Genomic DNA, 23,544 nt, shown 5'->3' on the forward strand with positions numbered 1-23,544 from the left:
TGTTTCATGATTGGTTTTTTTAAGTCTTTGTGCTCAAACAACTTGCAGTATTACTATAACAAACGTATCAGTGTCAGTGAATATCAAGCATCTGAACTAGTTTACTGAGCTTACATGCAGTATCCTTCATACTGTTCCCTTTGATACATTATTTATCAACTTTAAAAGGAAAATTGCGTACAGTACACAAAATATTTGCTCATTCACAAATGTTTCCCATGCTGAAGAAGCCTTCTGGATTTGCAGTATGAATCCTACACACTCAAACATATTCTTCCTCAGGTTTGTACACACAGAAGTATTACGTAAAGTCATGTGGACAAACTCCTTGTACATTTGGTAAGTGATTTGGGCACAACATGCTCAATTCAATCAGATCAGTCTATGTAGGCCATATTTTTAGTGAAAGTTAAGACTGCTGCTAGATACCATAACAGTTTATGCAACTTTTGTGATTTGATTGTTGGTTTTTATTGAAGTTGTTCTACAAATGCTATGTCTGCTTGCCAGAAGGTAAAAAGGAGAAGCTACTTTTGTCTCTTTCTTACTGGATAGCACTCCTGTTTGGAATATGAATAGCTGTTTAGAGGCATAGCATTTTTAACCTATACAATAGAAATCAACAAATTGTAAAGCTATGCTCTCACTGACTTCTTTCTTGACCTTCTTCCTGAAGGAGGTCAACTTTCTCTGCTGGACCTGTAATAATTAAGCAAATACCTCTAGAACAAAAAGCACATGCACAGGAACTTTTGGGGATAATTTTTCTCAGAAATTCTCAGAGGACATAACAATGTGCACATCCAGGACAGTGGAGTTTCAAACCCACAGCGTTATCAGCGACTGTCACATTCTGTTCTCCAGCAGAATAGTTTTTCAGATGGCTGAAACATGAGATAGAAACAAATAGAAGGAAGTCTCAGAGGAAAGTGAACTAAACCCAAAAGGGATATCAAAGCCTACGAACCTTAAGGCATTTCTTTCTACTTTCTCCCACAGAAAAGCACTTTATAATAAAAACCACGTTGAGAATTTCCTATTGAAAAGAAATTTGTGAGCAAATGTTACAATCAGCCATTATCAGTATCTCAAAACCCATCCTAAATTATTTTCAAATGCATGAAGTGGCCCCAAAATTAAAACTGGAATCATGATTCTTTAACTGGCTGTATTAAAAGCTACTAGCAGAAGTTCAGCTGATTGACATTCAAATTTTATCTCTTCTTACTCATCTATGCTGTAATGCATGAATCATCTGTGCATTTGGGGTTTGTTTCAAAACATTTTAAACCCAAATAATTAACTGCAGAGGTACATGGATATGTATTAACAGTAAGCGCAATGGCTTTTGTGATACTGATGCAGTAAACGACCACGTGTATCAAAATGTTTTATTAATTTAAAAGATTACCGTTAACATAAGGAAGATGAATGCCGTTATTCCTAGAATGAGGATTTCTTTATTCCCTTTGCTTTCTGCATGCAACTTGCGATAATATGGTCCTATGAGATAAGTCTTTATAACAAGACATATAAGAAAAACAGCAGCCAGAGAAAAGAGAATTTGGCCAATCAGTATCAGTATTCTCAGTACTTCCTTGAAAATGCTGGAAGAGAAGAACAAACAAAACATTTCTTTCAAGTGCTCTCATGCCTCCCAACCAGTTCCCCTTAAGTCAAAAGATCTAATTCCACAGATGTTCAAAACTGAGTAGCTACAGTAAGATATTCAGATACATTAGTAAACAAGATGAATACCAAATCTGCATAGTGCCCACCAATCTCTTTTACAGCCTAGAATTTACTTCCATGTTGATTCAAGAAGATTTTTGTTGATTGATCTTCAAGGTAAGACATCCGGCTCCATACTATCACATAGTCAAGACAAAAATATGCCTTAAAGGAATAAAGTAAATAAAGAAATTCACTTATTTTTTACAATGACAAATTTTTCACTATAAATTTTAAGTACTGGACAGGACTAAGGCAGCTGGAGCAGAAAGAATATCCTCATAAAACGTGACAAGTGCAAATAAGTAAAGGGAGCTCACAGAACAGAGTGCGTATTTTTCACAAAAGTGACATTAACTGTAGCACTCTCGTATTCATACTTGCAATCTACATACTAATTAGAAGGAGGTGGGGAGAAGATATACAATTTTTTTTTTTTTTTACCTGGAATATGCGCTCACTCCTGCTTGAATAAGTGTAGGCATAACAGCTATAAATAAACCCAGCTGCACATCCTGCATCACCAACATGCCAAGCAGTACGCTACTGTAGTCAATATCCCCTGTACACCAACAAAGCAGTCAGGGAAACATTCATCAGTATCTGTGAATGCTTGCAGTGCTCAGAAATCTAGATATGTCTTAATCAAATGGAGGCTAACTATAGTTCTCAATGCAGTGAGGTCAAAGCATTATGTTTTTTTTTTTCCCCTCACCAGTAAGTAAATTAAAATATATATAAATAAAGATATATTAAAAACATAAATAAAATATTCGTATGAAGCCTCTGTTACACAATAAAAATATAGACTTTGCTTAGCAGTTAAGCACTAGTTATGCATTTACTGGAACTCCTTTACTGAAAACATACAGTCTTTAAAATAACAGACACATGTAAAAGCCAGCACCTTTGAATCTAGGCATTAGAATATGAATATTCCAGGGGGTGGGGAGAACTTTAATGCAGTATGTATGAGGCAGCTATAAGTGGAAAAAAGCACAATGGCAAAACTTTTGGAAGGAAACATTTAGAAGTCTTTGAGAAGCTAGCAACACGGCACTTGAAGGTACTTATCTGAAGAGCTGTTAGCTATGAAATACTACCTGAGCTGGTCTTAGTTTGCTGAAGAAGGATGTGAATTATTTAAGTTAGCCTTTCTGCCCTGACAACAGACTGGTGGTAATGGTCTAACCTGGTAACCTCATAAAAAGCATGAGGATTCCAGACCCTCAGTGAAGTCAATTCTTAACATGGAGAGTGCTGATTGGGCTACACTGTCTTATTCCAAAGAGGCCTGGCTTGTAAATAGCAGGAACAGCTCATAACAAGAATACACGCAACACCGGTCAGTCTTAAAGGAGGATGATCAGTTGTAAACCAAACAATAGTGGTTTTTGTTTTGTGTTCTTCCATTCTTAAACTAGTTTCTCTTGTAATATTACAAAGTCAGCTTCATTCAGATTTGATTGTAGATGCTACAGCAGTCCGTATTTAAAAATCATACTTACCTTCTTTATCGCCTCGAACACTACCTGCAAGAAATCTTGACACCAATGGCGTGCTTGATAAAGATAAACAAGTGGAAATGAAGACACTTTGTGTTGGTCTAATTTGGAGCAAGTGTCCCCATAGTAAACCAAAGGCAATCATCAGAACCGTCATGTAACAGGGTCCTTGCAAAGATATTTTCCATACCTTGGGGAGAAAACAAGTCCTTATGATAAAGCCAGATGACACTTTTCTCACCGATTAAGTTACAATGATTTTCAGCACAAATAAGCAGTTAAAGATGCATGATTTGAGGCTGCAGTGCTAGGCCACAGAAGTAACAGGCTGTCATCTTATCCATCCCAAAACTCTGAAGTTACCATGCCTAACATAATATTCTATGCCAAAAGGCTCATCACCAGAAATTCAGTAAATTTCCCAGAGCTCACAGACAAATTAAGGGCCAAAGGTCCACTATGGGTTGAAATATATTAAAATCACCAAATGGAAGACTAGTTATTTGATGTGATTCCAGGGTGGGGGGAAAAAATGGGAGTGGCAAACACCATCATCAATACCAGCAGCTCACTCCACACTAGTGAGTACACAATTCTGAAGTAACAATTTACATACTACAGTCTAGAAGCCCTTGAATTACTCATTTTTATCTTTGACTTTAGATGAACTAGAAATAGCAGATTAAGCTGAATGTTCATAAATTTTAACACATTTCAGTTAAACCTTTTAATGTTTAATGAACTCACAACCATCAGTTCAGGAACAAATCACACAATGTATCTCTTTACATACATACAGCCTTCACATATTTTGCAGCAGTATTTTCCACGATTAAAATTCTAGCTGGTTTATGAGATAACCTTTTTTTTTTCAATTAAGACCAAAAGAAACTGGTACCTTTTTGCTGAATCCTGATGGCCACATCATGTAATATTCCAGATTGTGCTAACATACTTGCAGAATCAGTTTATTAGCCAGTACAGCATGTATCAATTCAGTATGCAGTACTTAAACTGATTTTTTTAATAACAGGACTGGCAAACATCACTGGACACTCCATAACAGCAGGTGCATGTTACTGCATGTCAAAGCAGAGATGGATTGCCATAAATTTTATGAGATTTTTCTAGCAATCAAACTGTTTCACTAAAACGAAGAGGAATAGCAGCAAAGGTTTTTTTGGAGACACCAAATAAATAATGGATTCTGTTCTTTCCAAAGAGCTAAAGAGAAGAAGCAAATGTCATATTTGTCTTTTCAAAAACGTACAAAGTTACACCAGTATATTTTAGGGAAAATGTAAAAATCTGAAATAGAACTGATAACTTGAACATTAGCAATTAAATCCTGTAATGCAGAGATATTATACAAAAATACCTTTCTTAATCTTTCAGGAGAAAATTCCAGACCAACTAGAAAGAGAGTGAAGAATACACCAAACTCTCCTAATGTCTCCACCTGTACGATAGACTTTTAAAAAAATAAAACAAAAATCAGTGCACAGCAGTCTACTTGCAATACAAATTACCAGTCCACTTAGAAAACAAATCGTTTCTCATTATGTTTCCATAGGTAGTTCACTTTCTGGTCATATAACATCAGAAATTCTCTCAGCATCTTTAGGGTTCAAACATTTTTCCCATCACATGGCTGCTACTAGACAATTTGGTTGGATAGTGCTGGTCACCCAAAACACACGTGTGTTGATCTAGGTGAGCTTGCTTGCTTGCTTGTTGAAAATAAATACATTACATTTTATGCACATGCTATTAATCCCCCAAGGCTTGCATTGCAGAAGTTACTTCTGGCTAGTTATTTTATTGGTCTATTGGTATAATCATTCTGCTAGACTGTAGTTGCTGTTCTGCTCTCCACCCTATAGACTCCATGCATTCATCTCTCAGACCAGTACAACTACCAGCCTTTCCACTTCAGAGAGAAGGGTGCAACAGCAAGAAAAGGGGTTGTCTTCCTCATCGCAATAGAAAAACCTAACGTTTCTTTTCTATGTATTTACAGTCCACAGCAGAGGAAGACAGCCTCTATCACCAAAGAGAAGCGAAGATGGAAACTACCTTCCCTGCCAGATTAAAATTTGCCTGCCTCCTCGGTTCCTCCGACATTCAACTTTTTTATGAAATACAGAAGAGACAAAGGAGAGAGTACACACTGGTCTGAACAACTGGGACAATTATCCAGATGAATAATGTTTAATCATAGCTCCACAAGAAACAGGCAGTTCACTAAGAAACTGTCCCAAAGAAATCTCTCTCATGTCTGTTCTGATCACATCATCTTCCTCAGTGTAAGTCTCTGAAAATTCATCGTTGATTCTCTTCCTAATGCCAAGTTTACAAACTTGTTTCTCAGTCTAAGTGGTCAAGCTTTCCCTACCATCTCAACCCAGAAGTTATGTACAACACCAAGGTTATTATTTAATCCCAGTTTTAGAGTATGAAAATTTGAAAGTGTAGTGTTTGTAGCCTTCTCTTCCGATACAAGATTGACAAAATCCTACAATTTCTACTCATCCCTACTTACTTTTGAGCCCAACAGTCATTTCCAACAAAAGCCCACGTAAGAGCAGATGTTGCAAAGACAGTAAGTTGCAAGCAGTTACGTGGATACCAGCATAACAGACGCATGTAACTCAACTGGACATTACCACACAACCGTAACGCGCATTCTGTTTTGCCTCTGGCTGAACAATCTGTTAATGCACACTGGACCACGGATCAAAACAGGTGCAACGTGTAGCCAACCACTGCCCACACTTCGCACTGAGCTAACGATCAGGGTACATGTGACAGAGCTAAAAAGGTTCAAGAGACTTCAGGAATGTGGGCAGGGGACTGGAAAAGACCTAGGGTCACTAGGACGGATGAAAGAGCTACAGAGATGCAAAATAACTCTCTAGGAAGCCAAGCTATGCTACTAAGGGAACCACTTATTTTAAACTCTTCCTCCAACTGCCAACACTGACTTGTACAAGTTTCTGAATATTTGATGTCATTCGAATAATTCAGCCCTCAAATGTGATGCTTTATGACTGAAGACAGAAAGAAAAGGAAAAAAATTAAAAAAAAAAAAATCCCCACAACACATGACCTTCAGCTTTCACTTTCAACAATTGCTTATGTCATGATTATATAGGAGAAAAAAAATTGAAAACAAAATTATTCAAAGATCAGGTTTTGAGATTTTTAATTTTTTTAGAAATACACTTGAGGTTGGCAATATCATGTTCTTTTAAAACTACTTTCAAAGATCTCAACAATGAAATCAGTTAAGAAACAACTTGCACACGTACCTTGATACTATTTAGTCCTGATGGTCCTAAGAGTACGCCACAGATGATATACCCAAACATGGTTGGTAATCCTATTGTTGTGCACAGCCAGCCACATGGCAAAGACAACATTCCTATTGTCACAATATCCTAAGTATATTAGATTGAGAAACGTGTCAATATAAAGGACATACAAAACTGTGATGAAATTAAATCTTTCAAAAGATAAATAGCCTTGTAAAATTAAACGTAGAATACTGCCTGTGAAAAGAAAATGCAACTTCAGTAAACTAACATGAACATTTTGTTGTAGGTGTAAGCACTGCAGTGGGGACTACTGATAAAACGTATTAAATGTTTTAAATACGTTACAGGAAGTAGACAGTTTCCTGGGGAATTGTGAGAGGAATGACACTTGCATTAAAACAAAATGGTGAAACAGATCCAGTTATTCTTCATGAAGCACAAATGCAATAAAAAACATGTTTATGTGTTTTCCAGCATCCCTTTTTTCATCACAAGACATAAACAGATAAATTCTCTCTAATGACAACATGCAAGTGTCTTATCAGGCACAGCAGTAGCTTGCTTTAACACCATGTAGTGCAAGAGAAGGGATGGTGCCCCAAAGGTGCAACAAGTTAAACCAAATAAAACCAGAGAGGATTCATGTGGCATCGCAATCAGTCTTGTGGAGACTATATTAGGAGTAGGGAATACATTGGCCAGATCATCAGTACACAGGGGAATCATGGGGACAAATACTGAAACTATATTTGATCCAATCAAGCAGTACTGCATGCAAACTAGTACAGCACACAAACCAGTGGGACTAAATCTTATCAAACGACAAGAATGTCTCTAAAATTATTACCTTTATGAAATGATGATCAGCACGAGGAATGGTTGAATCTCTGGGCTTGGTAAGGATATACTGATTGTTCTGGGAATCAATAAGCATGCTAAGACCTAAGTCATCCTCTACTTCTCTTTTTGAAGCATTTCTTTTAGAGTTGGCTTCATCTTCTTCCACTCTTAAAACTGCTTCAAAGTTTACACCTCTTACCTGTAAGAAAAAGAAAACAAATTAAAGAAAAAAAGAAAAAAGGAGGTCAATGAAGTATACAGGAAAAAGGGAAAGACTATTAGTTGTTCTTGAAGTTGCTCCAGAATTTGTTGACACTGACTAAAAATACTGCAGTTTCTTCTTAGAGAAGTCTTTCAGTATCATTATCAAAACTTGATGTCCATAACTGAAAAGGCTATAATTTGCTTTACATTGCTGTCCAACGAAAAAACAGACGGGGTTTCAAAGCTGTAAAATTCCAGTTCAGTATTTTCAATTGCACCTATTCTGATTTTTTTTTTTTTATAAAGCTCTATGACATTTAGAACACAAAAGGTTAGATTGAAATGTAACATTTTATTCCCTTGAACAGAAACAATTAAGAGATTACAAAGTGATATTCAGTTCACAAAAATCTGAAATAATGACTGCATTCCAAGTCAAGAAAAAAAGTCACTCCTGTAAATTTGAAGGAGAGAGGATAAGAACTGTTTCTACGTAGCTCTGTCTTCAGTGCCTGTAATTACAAAGAGGAAAACACTAGGATGATTTCATTATTCACTGTATTTTAAATAATGTACATTGTCCCTGTATTCAGAAACAATTAAGGTTGTTACTTCTTTTAGACTCCAGTAAAGAGAGTAGGCTGTTGTCATTCCAAAACTGACTATCAAACATTCAACTTTTATGGATTGTTGTATTTTCCCCAAGTAAATCCTCAATTTAATGAGGAAATGCATTCACATAAGCCATATATAAAACAGTCTCCTTTCTTTGCCAGTTCTCCAGCACATTTCCCCAAACTGTTCCAATAAATACTGCGTTTGCAACATTTAATATTTAAACTGCAGTTTTTATCCTTTTCTTCGACTCCCTACACTTGTGTGTGTGTTTCTGTGTGTGTATAATTAAATAAAAACTTTTATCGTGGGAATGACTTCTGCCCCTGTTTTTGTACCCCATGCAACATGATGGGCCTCTAAAGAATTAGAAGTCACTAAGAATCAGACAGAGGAGAAAAAAAGAAATTTGAAACAAATTATGAAGTTTGCAGAATTACTTAGAAGAATAAAACAGCTGCTTCAAACATCTGCATTTTTAGTTGTTGGAGTAAGAAACTGATGACCGTTTTCTTTTTAGGCATTATGAAATTATTAGGCATTTACGGTTGGACTGGATGATCTCTAAGGTGTTTTCCAACCTAGAAATCTATGAAATCTATGAAAGTTGTCATTTCATGCTTTTATGCCCCAAACCTGTCTTTTAATATATATTTTGCCTTTACTTCCCTAAGCTCCCCACTTACTGGACATTTTGCATTCCAGAATGAGGTTTCCATTGACAAGCCTAAGAGACCAAACCATGTTTTCATGTTTTCAGCTAATGGGAGGAAGCAGGAACAGCTGCATGCCACATACATGAAAACTAATCTCACAGTATTGGAACAAAGAAGAGAGGCTTCCCTACAGTCAGCAAACATGAAGAACTGTTTCCAATCAGAATAAAAAATAAGTGCCCAATCCTACCGTTTTTCTGTCATCTTTACTCCTGACCCCCTCTCCCACACCCTTGTTGCTACTTCAGGGATACCAAAACAGAGCGTAGAGCTTACTGTTAAATGTTGGCTCTGCAACACAAAACATACTTTACACTGACTTTCACATTGGAATTATTTCACTGTTCAGTGCAACGTCCTCATCTTGCAGAAGACTATTACTTTGCCTAAAAACCAAAATGCTAACAAGCCAACATTTGTTCTAGTACCTTCTTGGGAATTCAATGTTATGACATCAGTGATGGCGTTCACTAAGCAAAATTACCTTATAAAATGCATCAGCAGTAAGGCATCTACTTTGAAGCTCTGGAAATCCAAATTCATATAGAGTTTGTGGTATGTTTCTTTGTACTTAGTAGTTTGTTTGTCTGGAATCTAACCAAACTTCTCTGCGTCAAAATTAAAAATGTATCAAAGATCATATAAAAGCAATGCAATTGGAGAAATACATTCCTCATCTAGTGGAGTTCACAGTCTAGGTCAGAAAAAATATTAGGAAAAAAGGGAAGACGTTTCTAAGATTAAGACAATTATGAAAAACAATCTGTTTTTTCCCTGTGTAACATATATAAAAATCACATGTTGTGTGGATATTATGGCGCATTTTTACTTTCACAACAGAAAAGAAAACCGACAAAAGACAGGCTACGCTAAAAGCGCAAGAGTAGATGGCACGGGTTCAGATGAGTTTTAAATAATAATAAATTTGAGGACATAATGAGAGAAAACAGTTATTTTCAGGATTTTTTTTTTCCTAAAACAGCAATTCCTGAAAGCTGGGTGTACACAACAGAATACAGTGCACAAATACTCTCGTCTTGCATTAAGTGGGTTAGCTCAGATCCTTTTTTTTTTCCCCTACTACACTTCTCTCTTTGATTATATTTTAATGGAAGCTTTTGTATCTTTATCAGATTGCTGATGATTCTATCAGAGCTTCTTTGTTCTAATGTTCCAGTGTCCAGTGTTCTACCTTAAGAGAAAACACACTAGATGTTTCTTGCGAAGATGGAGATGTAAATAGTCTTCCAGGTTGCATTTCATGATTCCTTTTCTTTCATTAATAGAGATACAAGCAAGAAAAAAAAAGACGGACGCGTTGGCATTTTGCCAATTAACAGGTGTAGCAGAAGAAACCTCATTCCTGGTCTCTGGAAAATGTGCCGTTGTACCCCAGAGGAACAGAAGAGGGCGCTCCCGCCAGCTCGTCCATTCCCCGCTGTCGCTCCCCCTAGGTAGGATTCCCACAATTCCTGGTTTCTGGTGCATACGAAATAAAAAGCTGCTTCTGCTTTCTCTCAACACAAGTACAACCACAAAAAATGGCCTGGATCTCTACTACCGTGCAACTGTTTTTCCTTTTCAGCATTATTTAAGAGCTCTGCTCGCCCTGGAAGCCAACCTGCAAATCAACAAAAACCTTTCAGCCTTACCTAGAGGACAGTGTCCATCATGCAACTCAAACAATGAGCAGTGCCAACAGGCCAAGGTACAAGAAGCAGAGGAAGTCAGAAGTAGAAGAAAGCAACACCACAAGCACATTTCAGGTCCTTTCCTTGAACAATGTATCTTTTCCCAGACTGTGAAAAATAACTGCAAGGATTCTTGTTCTCCCATAACTTTCTCAACAAAATTAAAGAGAAAAAAGCAGAGACTATGCTTACCCTGGTAACTCCGTAACTCCTGCAAAGTCTAAATATGACAGTCCACCACTGAGATGTCGTAACTCTCATGGGCTATACCTGTGAGATGGACTACACTTATTACTGTCAAAGTGGCAGCTGCAGGGAGGACTTTCAAATCAGAACCACAGAAATCACTAGCAAAAAGGAGGATTTATTCCTGTTTGCTCACTCCTAACATGCAGTCATTCTACCACTAAATACTTTCTTCTGTTGAAAGGCAAACAAAACCAAATGCAGAGCTAAAAGTTGTTTTTTTTTTTTTTAAAAAGAGTCACTAAAATCTTAACAACTATTTAACACAAGAGAAACACTTCTGCAGTTCAAATATCAACTAAAAATTAAATGCAAACCAATGAAAAGACTGAGTCTAAAACATCGCTTACAGATTTGTTGTCATCAAAGGCATGCTCTTCTATTTCCTCTTCCAATCTATCAGCTGCCTTCCTGACATCTTCCAGAATTTCATCAAGCATTGACAGGCTTTTGTTTTGATGCTGCATGTTCTTAAGGGCTTCAACCTGATGTTTTTCTGCTGCTAAAAGTTCGACGTATTCCATTTCTTCCTGTTGAATGTTACAAGACACAGATGAAGTGCTGGCCAGGCCTTCGAGCAAAAAAACATCTGACATAAACGCATGTTTCTTTTGACACAAAACATCTTACGAGTGGAATTACAAAAGCGATACTGGCTTTATAATGGTATTTGAAGATTGCTTTCTCTTGTGCCAATTTTCACTGGGGGAAGGGAACAAGAAACACCACAACCAAACAAAATATCCACCAACCTCCTTTTCTAACCCATTAAACACTAGAGCTGCCCCTAGGTTACGATCCAGAAAATACAAGAAAGGAATTACTTTGAGGAACTCTAGGAAACATTTCAGAGCCAAGTAAAGTTTGGAGCTCAGTGCTTTAGCAGGGAAGCATAACCACCTTGAAAGCACAGCTTTACTAGCTACAACAAACAAACAAACTGGAAGGAAAACACAATGAATCTTAATTTTACAAGCCATTTTATAAACATGGGAAGAGGTCTGTTTATGGTTTTCAAAAATGACAATAACTATAGCTGTAAGCACTTGGGAGAGAGTAAAGATGAGCAGTCAAACACTCTAGCTGAGGTTCCTGTTTATGTTTCCCAAGAAGCATTTTTCCTATTAGAAGTAAAATACTTGACTTTGTCTATCTTTTCAGTTTGGGCCTCTTATGAACTTGCACTAATGACTTCTTAAGTAAGAAAAGAAAAAATGCTGATGTGGTTTGAGATGGTATAAAAATATTTCAGTAGCTTCCCTGATAAAGTTACAATGTATCATTTCTCTGTGGATGTTTCAAGTTCAAAAAGAAAACTAAAAAAGCTTATGCTGATCAAGACTGGACTTCACACTGCGCCTTCTACATGGCTACCAAGACAATAACCAAACATAATACTTCATGTATTGACAGAGTATAATACGAGGATTTTTGGAAAAAAGATGTTTCACTTTACATGCCTACATACTTTTTAAGATGCACTGGTTGAGAGAGAGAGCAACTATGAATGAGGAAGCATGCGCAACGGCAAGCTTCTTCCTTTCAATTAGATTCAGGACGCTGACAACATTTAGACAAGACAGAACCTATGTCTGCTCTTTAAGAGAACATCATCACCAAGGGAAAACACAGACCGGGCAAAAAATATGAGCAATCTCTAGGTCAGACCGAATGCCCAGAAAACACAAGTTTCTGTCTCCATTTTAGATGTCCTGCCATACCCAGTTAGAAATCAGACAGAACATAGGTCTCCCTCAGCTTGTGTGTTTTATCTGCCAACTCCACATAGATATCTTAGGATAACCTGGGCATCTAAAATGGTCCTGAACACCTATGTTTAAATAACTAGAGTGTCCCCTCCACACCTTTGCAGATGAACATTTGTGTTGGGTTTGTGTGGTGAGGTTTTGGCAGCAGGGGAGGGGCTATAGGCATGGCTCCTGCGAGAAGCTGCTAGAAGCTTCCCTGGCTCCCAGTTGAACCCACCTCTGGCCAGGACTGAGCCCATCAACACCTCTGTGAATAAACATATTTTAAGAAGGGACAAAGAAACCTGCGCCATGTGGGACCTGGTGGCAGCCGCGACTTGGGGTACCTGGTGGGTGGAGTTTGTCCCACAGGGGTCGCCAGAGTTCGCTGAGCTGGCGAGAGAACTGAGATGCGAGAGAAACAACTCTGCAGACATCAAGGTCAGTGAAGATGGGAGTGGGATGAGGTGTGCTGGAGCTGAGATTTCCCCTGCAGCCTGTGGCGAGACGGCAGGCGGCCCCTCTGCAGCCCATGAAAATTAACGGTGGAGCAGAGATCCACCTGCAGCCCATGGAAGAGGACCCCACACCGGAGCAGGCAGCTGTACCCGAAAAAGGCCGTGACTCTGTGGGAGACCCATGCTGAGCTGGAGATGAACAATGAAGCAGTCAGTGAAGACCTACAGCCATAGATGACCCCATGCCAGAGCAGGTGGCTGCACCTGAAGAAGGCCATGACTCCATGGGAAGACCATGCTGGAGCAGTGTGTTGGTGAATGACTGCATCCCACAGGAGGGACTCACACTGGAGCAGTTTGTGAAGAACTGCAGCCCGTGTGAGGGACTCACATCACAGAAATTCATGGATAACTGTCTCCCACGGAAGAGGAACCCCACGCTGCAGCAAAGGAAGAGTGCGAAAGAGTCCTCCTCCTCAGGAGGAAGGAGCAGCAGAAACAACCTGTGATGAACTGACCACAATCCCTATTCCCCATCCCCCTCTACTGCTGGGGGGGGTGGAGGTAGAGCGGGGAAGAAAGGAGGGGTGGGGAAAGGTGATCTGGCTTTTTTTCTCATTATCCTCTCTGATGTGATTGGTAATGAATTAAACTGATTTTTCTCCAAGTCGTCTGTTTTGCCCATGACCATAATTGGTGAGCGATCCCTCCCTGTCCTTGTCTTGACCCATGAGCCTTTTGTCTTATTTTCTCCTCTCCATCCCACTGCAGTGGGGGAGGAAGGAGTGAGAGAGCGGCTGCATGGTGCTTAGTTGCCAGCTGGGCTGAACCACAACATTTTTCCCCTTGAAACCTGCAAGAATATGCTATGATTTAATCAATTCCTTGATGCCAAGACAAAAGTATGTTCAGTGCAGCCTGTGACTGTAGCTTAACCCTTCTGAAATCCTGACAGTCAGATGAATAACCTCTAGCTGTGATGAAACCACAGAATCGCTGTCTGTTGGTGTTTAGAATTACCATAGTTACACTGGCATGATGAAAATTACCCAGTACCGAAAATAACAGGAGTTAGGAAAAATGTAACTATTATGTGTTTGGCCTAATGTCAACTGCTTTAGTCCTTATGCAACACATAAGCAAGAGACACAGTCACTCTCATACAGCCTCGAGAAAAAACATTTCCTTCCTATCTGTTGTCTCTGCTAGCAGACATTGCTTGAAAGATGTAAAAAACAGCACCCATATGAGCTGCAGATTCTTTCCTCAGTCAGCAACAATTTGGAACGCGAGATGGAATGGAAAAGAGTTCAATTCTTTCCCCTCGGAAATGAATCAGGTTTTGGGCAGAGGAAGCCAATCAATCCTTTCTGTCAGCTGAAACAAACAGGCTGAACACAGCCAGAGGTAAACTGTAGAAAAATAAATAACGCTGTAATTTGCCAGAAGTTAACTTTCTTTGCATAGCAAGGTAGAAGAGCTTTGAAAAATCTGAGTTTAACTGTAAGTTCATTTAATTAATGAAGACAAAGATTTCTGTAGTCTATTAAAGAGGCATCTCTGTTTTCCCCTCAGACCAGTGCCACTGCAGTAGAGTGGGACAATCACAGAGAATGGTGTCCATGAAAAGGGTGAGCTATCTCAAACAACCTGCTACATGTTAAGCAGAAGTGCATCACAGCACAAACACTGTTCCACAACTCACGCTGGGATTGGAGACATCTGATCACAAGGTATATACCAAGCAATCTTTTAAGCAAGGTAATACAGATAAGAATTGTGCACTAAACAGGTGACTGGAAGACCTAGAAACACATGAGCAAAATGAAGTAAGAGTAAGACTTTGGGGCAAAGCCAACCATATCCTGGGCTGCATCCAAAGAAGCGTGGCCAGCAGGTCAAGGGAGGTGATTCTGCCCCTCTACTCTGCTCTCGTGAGACCCCACCTGGAATACTGCGCTCAGCTCTGGAGTCCCAGCACAAGAAGGACATGGAGCTGCTGGAGCAGGTCCAGAGCAGGGCCACGAAGATGATCCAGGGGCTGGAGCACCTCTCCTATGAAGACAGGCTGAGAGAGTTGGGGCTGCTCAGCATGGAGAAAAGAAGGCTCCCGGGAGATCTTCTAGCAGCCTTCCAGTACCTAAAAGGGGTCTACAGGAAAGCTGGAGAGGGACTTTTTACAAGGGCGTGTAGTGATAGGACATGGAGCAATGGCTTTAAACTGAAAGAGGGTAGATTTAGATTAGATATAAGGAAGAAATTCTTCCCTCTGAGGGTGGTGAGGCATTGGAACAGGTTGCCCAGAGAAGTTGTGGATGCCCCGTCCCTGGAAGTGTTCAAGGCCAGGTTGGATGAGGCTTTGAGCAACCTGGTCTAGTGGAGGGTGTCCCTGCCCATGGCAGGGGGGTTGGAACTAGATGATCTTTGAGGTCCCTTCCAACCCTAACCATTCTATGATTCTACAACGCTGGTTAAGAAGACAGTGTTGCTGTTGGTCTCTATTGTTTAACCAAGGATGAAAAAAAAAAGCATATTCAGAAGAGGATGCATTTTTTGCACTACTTGTGAGTTATTTTTTCCATCAATGCCTGAGTAGTAATCACACAAGAAATCAGAAGCTGATAAAAAGTAGGTAAGATTTTGTTCCTTTTTCCTGAACCTACACACAGGTTCCTGGAGCAGAGGAAGGCAGAAGCTATCTTCAACACTTCTTCCTTTCTCCCCTCAACCATGAATGATTCCACTAAACCTTTTCCCAGCAGCAGAACCAGCAAGAATCGCATCAGACACGCATACATACTCCAGTACTAAAGGTTTCCAAATACCTTAACTCAACAGAAACAAAAAGAAGAGAAGAGTCCAGCATCTTCTACAGTCATTTGTATTTTCCATTCTTTCATTGTTTAAAAAAACGAAAGGATGTCTTAAGAGTACACCAACAAAGGAATCGTTACAGTGAAGTGAAACGGGAACAAAACTGGACCTAATGTTTGTCTTCCGAGTTTAGAACAAGTCCAAAAAAATTAGCCCATGTAATTTTAATCTTTTTGGCATGCATTTCCCCACTATCCTTTGTTTCACTTTATATAAAAATTGTAAGGTTGGAACAACAACTATTCTGCTTAAGTAATCATACGCTTGACATAAGAAGAAAAGACTATAAATGATTGCTCATTAAAGTAAGTATCTGGATTTGATAACACAAAAAAGCCTACACAATCCACCTCTGCAGAAGTAAAGTTTTGACAGGACACACATCTAAAGCACATCATTATACACACAGGCTTCCTTTTACAAGAGAAATGAGGCAGCACCATTCTCAAGCTCAAGGATAGATTACTTCAGCATTTCACTGTAATGCTGCCAAAAATTAGGTAAATGAGAAAGAAGATTCTGGACAGCTTCACTGCTGCTATTTCAAGAGCTCTGAGAAAAAAAATAAGGTGAAAAATCAAGTAATTTTCAGGACAGTTGCTACCATTTCTATCCAGCAGAGGCTGGCGCTACCATTAAGTGCCAATATCAAAGTCATATTGAGCACTTCACTGGAACACACCTAGATCCAAGCTACTCCCTATACCAATTTGTCGTAATTCAGTCATTGTTTTTACTGCACAGACCACTCCAGTCTCCCAAGTCTGCATCCTAACTTCTACTTCCACCAGCCTTTCTCGACACAATTCACTGCACGCCTTTCTTGCGCACAATCTCTTGCCATCTTCACCTGCACATCTTTCACACAAACACCCTTTAGAGATTCTCCCAGCTCAGACACCATAACCCAATTAGAATTTTTTTTTTTCCTTCTCTTGCTCCCTTGTGCAAGGGCAGCTTCTTCTTTTAGAAGACAGAAAACAAAGAAAATTCTTCATATATTCCTCCAGTGGTTGAGAAGTAGAGCAAGGAATAGAACAACATAAATACCAAATCAAACGACCTTTTCGCTCAATGGGAGACTTTCAGTACACAGTCTGAGCACTACCAAGTCCAGTAGACAGTGGCAGATTGTGCACACCCTAACAGCTCTGCATTGACATGGGGCCTCAAACTTTCCATGAAGTACTTGTGCTCAACTGTTACTCATCTGTGCTTTTCTTGGTAAAGTTATCTCAGCCAGCTCTTTCTTGGAAGTGCTGTGTTTCAAACCTGCACTTCTTAGGCTAAGAGTGCCATACTGAGATTAAAAATCTAGCTGTCTTATATCTTGCGTGTCCATTTTACCCACATCTATACAAATACAGCAATAAAAGGCAAGAAGTCATTCTGTTTAAATTGCAGATTTTGGTTGAGCAATTATCATTTAAAGTGGAAAAACCAGTTAGTATTTTGCCAATGTATGGCATTATTTCCAGTTTGATAATCTCACTGGTTTATCTAGTGCAATTGTTGTTTGCACTGACTCACTTCTGGTATTCCCTTCCCTTTAAAATAATATTTGCCATAGGTCTTATGATTATGCGTAGCTTTGTTTCAAAATAAGAACTATTGACTGCTATTAAGTCTTAAGCTCTACACCAGAATTACTTCCAATTTTACTAACGAGAACAAATACTTCCTTAAAAATCCATGTTAAACAGTAAAAAACTGCAAGTTTTACGTAGATCCACTTTTTTATTAAAACAGATGGAAACTGTGCCATAATAAAATTAAAATCACAAGTAGAATATTAATACTCTAATAATAAACATGAGGAAACTAACCTTAATTGCAGCTTCTCTCAAGGCTTCCAATCTCTGTCTACTGCTTTCTTTCATATTTACAACATCTTTGTAATCACCCTGTAGAGCTCTCTGGAGGCCATGGATTGCTTGAAAGACCGAGTTTTCACTTTCATTGAGCTCCTTTTGGAAAATTTCGAAGGTATGCACCTGAAAAAGTTTCTCTTCATCTGACAGTCCTGCATCCTTCTCAACAGCTCTTATAGCACTTTTTAGCTTGTTGAGAACAACGTTCTTTTGGCGAAGAAGACCAGATAGTTTTCTGCAGCTCTCTAACACCCACTGCTTTCTCTGAGTGACAACAGCTCCCTTCCCACGGTGCAGCTTTATTGCATGCTTTACTACATCTTCATGTTCTGCAGGATTTGCTAACTGGCCACAAGGCAGTGAAACCAACGTCCATAGGGAAATAAATCCAGTCGCCTTCATTCTTCACTTTTTATTGCTGTTGGGAGAAACTGATAATCCACAACTGCTCAAAGCTTTCTGCTACATGGTTTCTGCATCTCCAGTACGCATACCATGCTGCAAGATAGTACCAATCAGTTATCAAACACGATAATGTTCAGCCAGCAGGTCAAACAAATGTAGAAAACAAACCTACACTATGATCTTTAACAGAATGTATACGGTCTCCTTCAGTCAACGGTAATCAAAACCAAGAAACAGACTAAGGTTATTGACAGATTTTTGGTTTCCCCTTGACTATTTTCTAGACATCATCTTGTTTTAAAAACACTAAATGGACAGTTTAGTCGTATCACATGGTAGTCACCTGTGCTGCTGCTTAGATGAGAGAAAAGCCATTAAAAATACTAAGCCATGATGTCATGGGCTGCACTTCAACATAGCACCAGAACTCACTCTTCTTATACATAAACCTCTTGTGTTTTTTCAAACCTATCCTAAAAAACTGTCATTATAATCATGTTACTCATACAGACTCAGAAGCATTAACATACTCAACTATACAAAACATAATGGAAAAAAGCTTAAGTGAAACAGATTACATTATAAATCATACTGTGAAATAAACTTTTCTACAGTAAAGAAATAACAGCAAAACTTCCTGGACTTCTGAGTAGTACTAGTTCAGAGCAAAGACCCTCGCCTGAAAGGCTGCAGGGCCTTGAGGCATTTTACTTCAAAGCAAGTTATTGATGCTTATGATTTTAAAATAGAGATATAAGAAAACTAAAGTAAAATCAATTCATTCACAAGTTAATTTCCCAGAAGCTACTTGAAGATCTATATTTAAACTGCTATCTTTGCTTTTAACACCAAGAAGGACAGAATTTCAAAACTAAGAACCAATTTCCTTCCCCTAGATCCTAAGGGAAAATACTGACATTATCATAAAATAACAAAGTTACATTTTCTTTTTTAAAAAAAAATCACAAAAACATAAAACCACAAAAACTCACAAAAAAACCCCACACACCGCAAGGCTATACATAACAATGTATACATGTATGTACAAAACATACATTCATGACTGAAACATGACATTGTAAAAATGCACAACACAGACACATCAATAGAGCAGGTATTTGCCTACAACTTTAGCTGCAATCTTGATCCCTGTGCCAACAGCCTTAATCAGGAACCAACATATGGACACATTCATCTGGAAGCTGTCTGCCTAAGAGAATCTTCTTTCCCCATAATGCAGTAGCAGTTGCAATCACAAGTATCCAAGCCAGCCATCAACAATATACAGAATGAGAAGGGAAGATGGCAAGCACAGCCATGCATTGCCTTCATTTTTAAAATGCCCTCCCATTTCTGTTTCAGATAGAACTGAGAAAAGCTGTCTGTAGGTTAGTTTATTTCTTTTTAATGCATGAAATATAAGCCAAAGTATTTAGCTATCAGTAGTTGACTACAGGCTAGAGTTTAACACAAAAAGCTAAAACATTTAAAAATCAAGAACTGAAAATGTAATTGAAGTAGCAAAAGCTACATCACTCTAATTTTAACACAATAATAAAGTAGAAATATTTCAGAATTTTGATAAAGCTATGGGGTTTACTACTTTTAAGAGATGAGGAAAAAATAACAATCCCCACCACCTGGCAAAATTCTAGAGTGATGTTTAAGGAAATATTTCTTCATGTATACAAAGTAATACTCTTTCTGTTTAACATGTTTGGGGGAGAGACTTTGCTGAATATATTATAACCTATTCCTTCAAGAAAGAGGGAAAAGAAAACGCCTAGTGTACAGCCAAGCTTCCTTTTGCAGGGAGGTAAAACAGTCTACTGCAAGTCTTAGGCGGTATGTCAAACCACAAACTAAATTCTGAGCGGAGATTTAAACTAGTAAGTCTGCCCATTGTTGCACTGTGGAAACTTACCACCGTGGTTCCAGACACAGTAGTTTTGTTTCAGTAACAGTTTTTTAATTGGCTAACAAAAACTATTTATAAAAGCGGCATCTGGGGCAGTGCTCAAAAGCTCTTAAAGGGAACAATGATCTCACGTATAAAAATATATGACGTGCTTCGGAGTGCAAAGAAAGAGGCGGGGGGGGGGGGGGGAGGTGTAAAAAGAAACCCACTCCTCTCCATGCACCAGTAATTATCAAATCAGAGGGAACTCCTGTCGTCTGGAGTTCTTCGCTTAAGCGCAGTGTGTTTTCTAATGGATTGCAGCTCATCTTCCCGATTTTTCTTTCCCGACCACAACACCGTAGTGCCGGATTTCATCAAGCTGACATTAGACTCAGCCTCCAATGCAAGCCCTGATCCTCTCTCCCGAAACGCTTGCAGGTCCTCCCGCACCTGACAGTTTGCCGCCACCCACCAGTTTTCCCAATCCCAGCTCCTTCTCGGGACCCGCCGGGCAGCCGAGGCGGGGGCGCCGGCCGCTGCCGCGGCTCCCCGGTCGCCTCCGTCCCGGCACGTACCTACCTGGGAGCGATGGCCACCGGAGGGCAGCTCCCTGCGCCGCCGCCTCCCTTCGCTTCCGCCCGGCGCCTGCGGGACCTCTCCCTGAGGAAGGCCGAGAGGGAAGAAAAGGGAGAGCAGGGAAAGATGAGGCGAACGCGGGTGCGACCAGCCCGTTTCCCGCCCCTCATGGCGGCGGAGGGAGGGAGGAAGGGAGGGAAAGAGAGAGGCGGCCGCCCCGCAGCCCGCCCGCCCGGCGCTCCAGGCAGCGGCACTCAACTTTCCAGCCCCGCGGCAGTAGGATCCAACCTGCCGCCGCCTTCGCGCAGCCCGCAGCTCCCACCCCGCCACCGGCAACCGCCCGGCGCCCACCTCAGGGCGGCGGCTCCCCGGCCGCCGAGGAGAAGGAGACGGAGACAGCAGCCGGCCCCAGGCGCTGCTTCCTCCCTCCGCCCCGCTCACCTGAAGGAGGGAGGGAGGCCGGCAACAGCCAGAGGTGCGCGGGAAGTAAGGATGGCAGCGTGACAGGCAGAGGGGTAAGGGAGCGGCCGCCGCTGACGGAAGGCTCCGAGGAGCTCCGTCCTTGCCGGCAGCCTCCGCCGCCCCCCTCGCTCTGCGCCGGTTGCCGAGCGCCGGTGCGGCACCTTTAAGCGCGGAGTCAGACGGGATCTGTAGTCCGAGCGCCTCCTCGTGGCGCGTTACGGGAAGCGTAACAGTGGATTCCTCCTCCCGCCCGTTCCCCGCCATTGCGGCCGCTCTCCAGCGCGGCGCACGCCGGGAGCCCCGTACCCGCCGCTCTGGCGCACCGCAGCTCCGCGGCCGCCGCCTCTCCGTGCGGGCGGCGGCGCAGCGAGGGCCGCAGGCTCCGCGAGCGCCGCGGGCGCGAACCCCGACCCCGCCTTTACGCCGGAGCCCCTCGCGCGCGGCCGGCGATAGGCGGCGGCGGGACCGCGCGCGCCTGCGCGAGAGGCGGCGCCGGGCGGTGAAGTTGGTCAAAGCGCCGGTGATAAAATGGTAGGTTGGTGGAGCGGGGGGGAGGGGAGCGAGGCAGCGAAACGGGAGGGGGAGCCCCCCCCCCTCCCCCTCCCCCCCAAACAGCCCCCAACTATGCGGGGCAGCCAGCTGAGCGCCCCCCCCTTCCCCCTCACGCCCAGCCCGCCGTTTCCCGCTGTGCCGCTCCCCTCTTCTCCTCTCCCTCCGCGCCGGGTCGCGCTCTCCTGCCCGGGAAGGACGGTGCTTGGCCAGGGGGCCCGCGCGGGCCGGGGGCGAGGCGGGGACGAGCGGCGCGGCGGGGGAACACACGGTGCAGAGTCGGCCTCCCGCCTCCGCCGGGAGCGGGGAAGGTCACCGGGGGCGGGGGGGGAGGGGGCCGGGCGGGGCAGGAGGCGCCGCGGGTATTTCGAGCGCCGTCGCCGGCAGCCGGCGCGGCGCGTACCTTTCCCTTTTTTGGGCTTCGGGCTCGCGGGGCAGGTTGCCGGAGCCCCGTGCCCCTCGCTCCCGCCGCCCCGCCTTCCGGCACCGGGCGAGTCCCTCCCGCCGGCTTCCCCCTTTGCCCCTCCTCCCCGCTCCGGGACGCGGCAGGTGCAGCGGCGGCAGCCGGAGCTGGTGGGAAAGGTGCGGTACAAATTCCCTTCCCGGGGCGGGGGGTGAGGGAAGGGTGCGCGGGAGGAGCAAGGAGGCAGTGGGGCCGCGGGACGAGCGGCCGGGTGGCGTAGGGAGCGGCCGGAGCTGTCCCGGGAAGGTTTCGCCCGGTGCCTCCGCCGCAGCTTGCGCCTTTTCCGCTTCATCGCTTCCTTGGGATTTGCGAGAGGGTGTAATCACCGTTTTGGAAGGGATTCTGAAATGTGACTGAATCATGTCATGATGCAAACTACGGCTCCTTCTTTGGGTTCCGTTGGTGAGAAGTCGTGCTCGGAACACGACTTCCAGACTTTCCCCGCTGCCCTGTAAGGACGTGCACAGGTACCGCTGTCTGCTGTGCAGGAGACACTGTACTACATGGCAGAGCGGTAGATTGGGTAGTCGAATGCGTTTCTTATCTCCGATTTCTTCAAATAACTTGGTGTTTCGTTTTCAGCATAGAAAATATCCCTAAATGCCTGATGTAAGTAGCCTCAGAAGCGGACGTGGGTTTTACTAGGAATTGTTGTCAGAGACCTCTGTTTTCAAGTGGTCGTCGCCGAGTTGGTTGCTGAAAAGGAGTTTATGTAACTGAGGAAGATCTTAGTGCAGAGACACTCTCCTAGTTAGACCTTAATGAAAATTGTGAGGGGACGAGGTTACACAGAGCTTGCAGTCAAAGGACTGTTGAGTGTTTTCTTAACAAAGCACATTGTAGTTACTTTTGCAGCTCTTTTCCCACTTCACATGTTTTTTCTTGTATAAAAATAAACTTCATATGTTTCTTCTTATGTAAAATTAGAAAATCTTGTAGGAAGGACCAAAATCCTTATCTTGTTTACATGCTGTGTTTCTTATCTCAGGGCCATCTATAGTCAAGATGTCACCATCCATATGTGTACAAGAGATAACAAGTAAACCGAAAGATGGTCCTATGTTTACTGCTTACTGAATCAGGATTCAGTTTTTCCCCCTGGTACTTAAGAGACCAGTAAATTTTCTGTTATACCTGATGATTTAAGCAGTAGTGAAGAACTTGGACAAATTTCTCAGCTTAATTTTTGGCCCACAGCGTGGGTTAAGTATGGTTTAACCAAATTGGAAAGTATCAGAATGTAATAGAAACCACAGTTTGATTTAAGCCATCTTCTTCTTCTTCCAACTTCAAAAAAAGAATAATGTTGAGCTATGTTAGTAGCAAACTTGCTCCCTATAAAATCCCTGTTCCCACCTCTTGAATTTTCCAGA

At 41.8% G+C, this 23,544-nt stretch overlaps 2 protein-coding genes across 2 annotated transcripts in view; one reads left to right on the forward strand and one right to left on the reverse strand.

Annotated features, from left to right (window-relative positions):
* The window catches only part of SLC9D1 (solute carrier family 9 member D1), a 34,620-nt gene extending 15,445 nt beyond the window's left edge, over window positions 1-19,175 (reverse strand). Inside the window, exons 1-8 of the mRNA XM_009987299.2 lie at window positions 17,772-19,175; window positions 11,216-11,395; window positions 7,401-7,592; window positions 6,548-6,676; window positions 4,615-4,707; window positions 3,240-3,426; window positions 2,176-2,293; window positions 1,412-1,607 (exon numbers count right to left, since the gene is read on the reverse strand). Coding sequence (XP_009985601.1) covers window positions 1,412-1,607; window positions 2,176-2,293; window positions 3,240-3,426; window positions 4,615-4,707; window positions 6,548-6,676; window positions 7,401-7,592; window positions 11,216-11,395; window positions 17,772-18,218 — 1,542 coding nt within the window. The 5' untranslated portion in view covers window positions 18,219-19,175. The remainder of the gene's footprint in view (window positions 1-1,411; window positions 1,608-2,175; window positions 2,294-3,239; window positions 3,427-4,614; window positions 4,708-6,547; window positions 6,677-7,400; window positions 7,593-11,215; window positions 11,396-17,771) is intronic.
* A 2,460-nt stretch (window positions 19,176-21,635) lies between these two features.
* The window catches only part of DCUN1D2 (defective in cullin neddylation 1 domain containing 2), a 29,477-nt gene continuing 27,568 nt past the window's right edge, over window positions 21,636-23,544 (forward strand). Inside the window, 1 exon segment of the mRNA XM_086619767.1 lies at window positions 21,636-21,690. Coding sequence (XP_086475893.1) covers window positions 21,688-21,690 — 3 coding nt within the window. The 5' untranslated portion in view covers window positions 21,636-21,687.

The sequence above is a fragment of the Tauraco erythrolophus genome, chromosome 1 (assembly GCF_009769465.1).
Source record: "Tauraco erythrolophus isolate bTauEry1 chromosome 1, bTauEry1.pri, whole genome shotgun sequence".
Lineage (NCBI taxonomy): Eukaryota > Metazoa > Chordata > Aves > Musophagiformes > Musophagidae > Tauraco > Tauraco erythrolophus.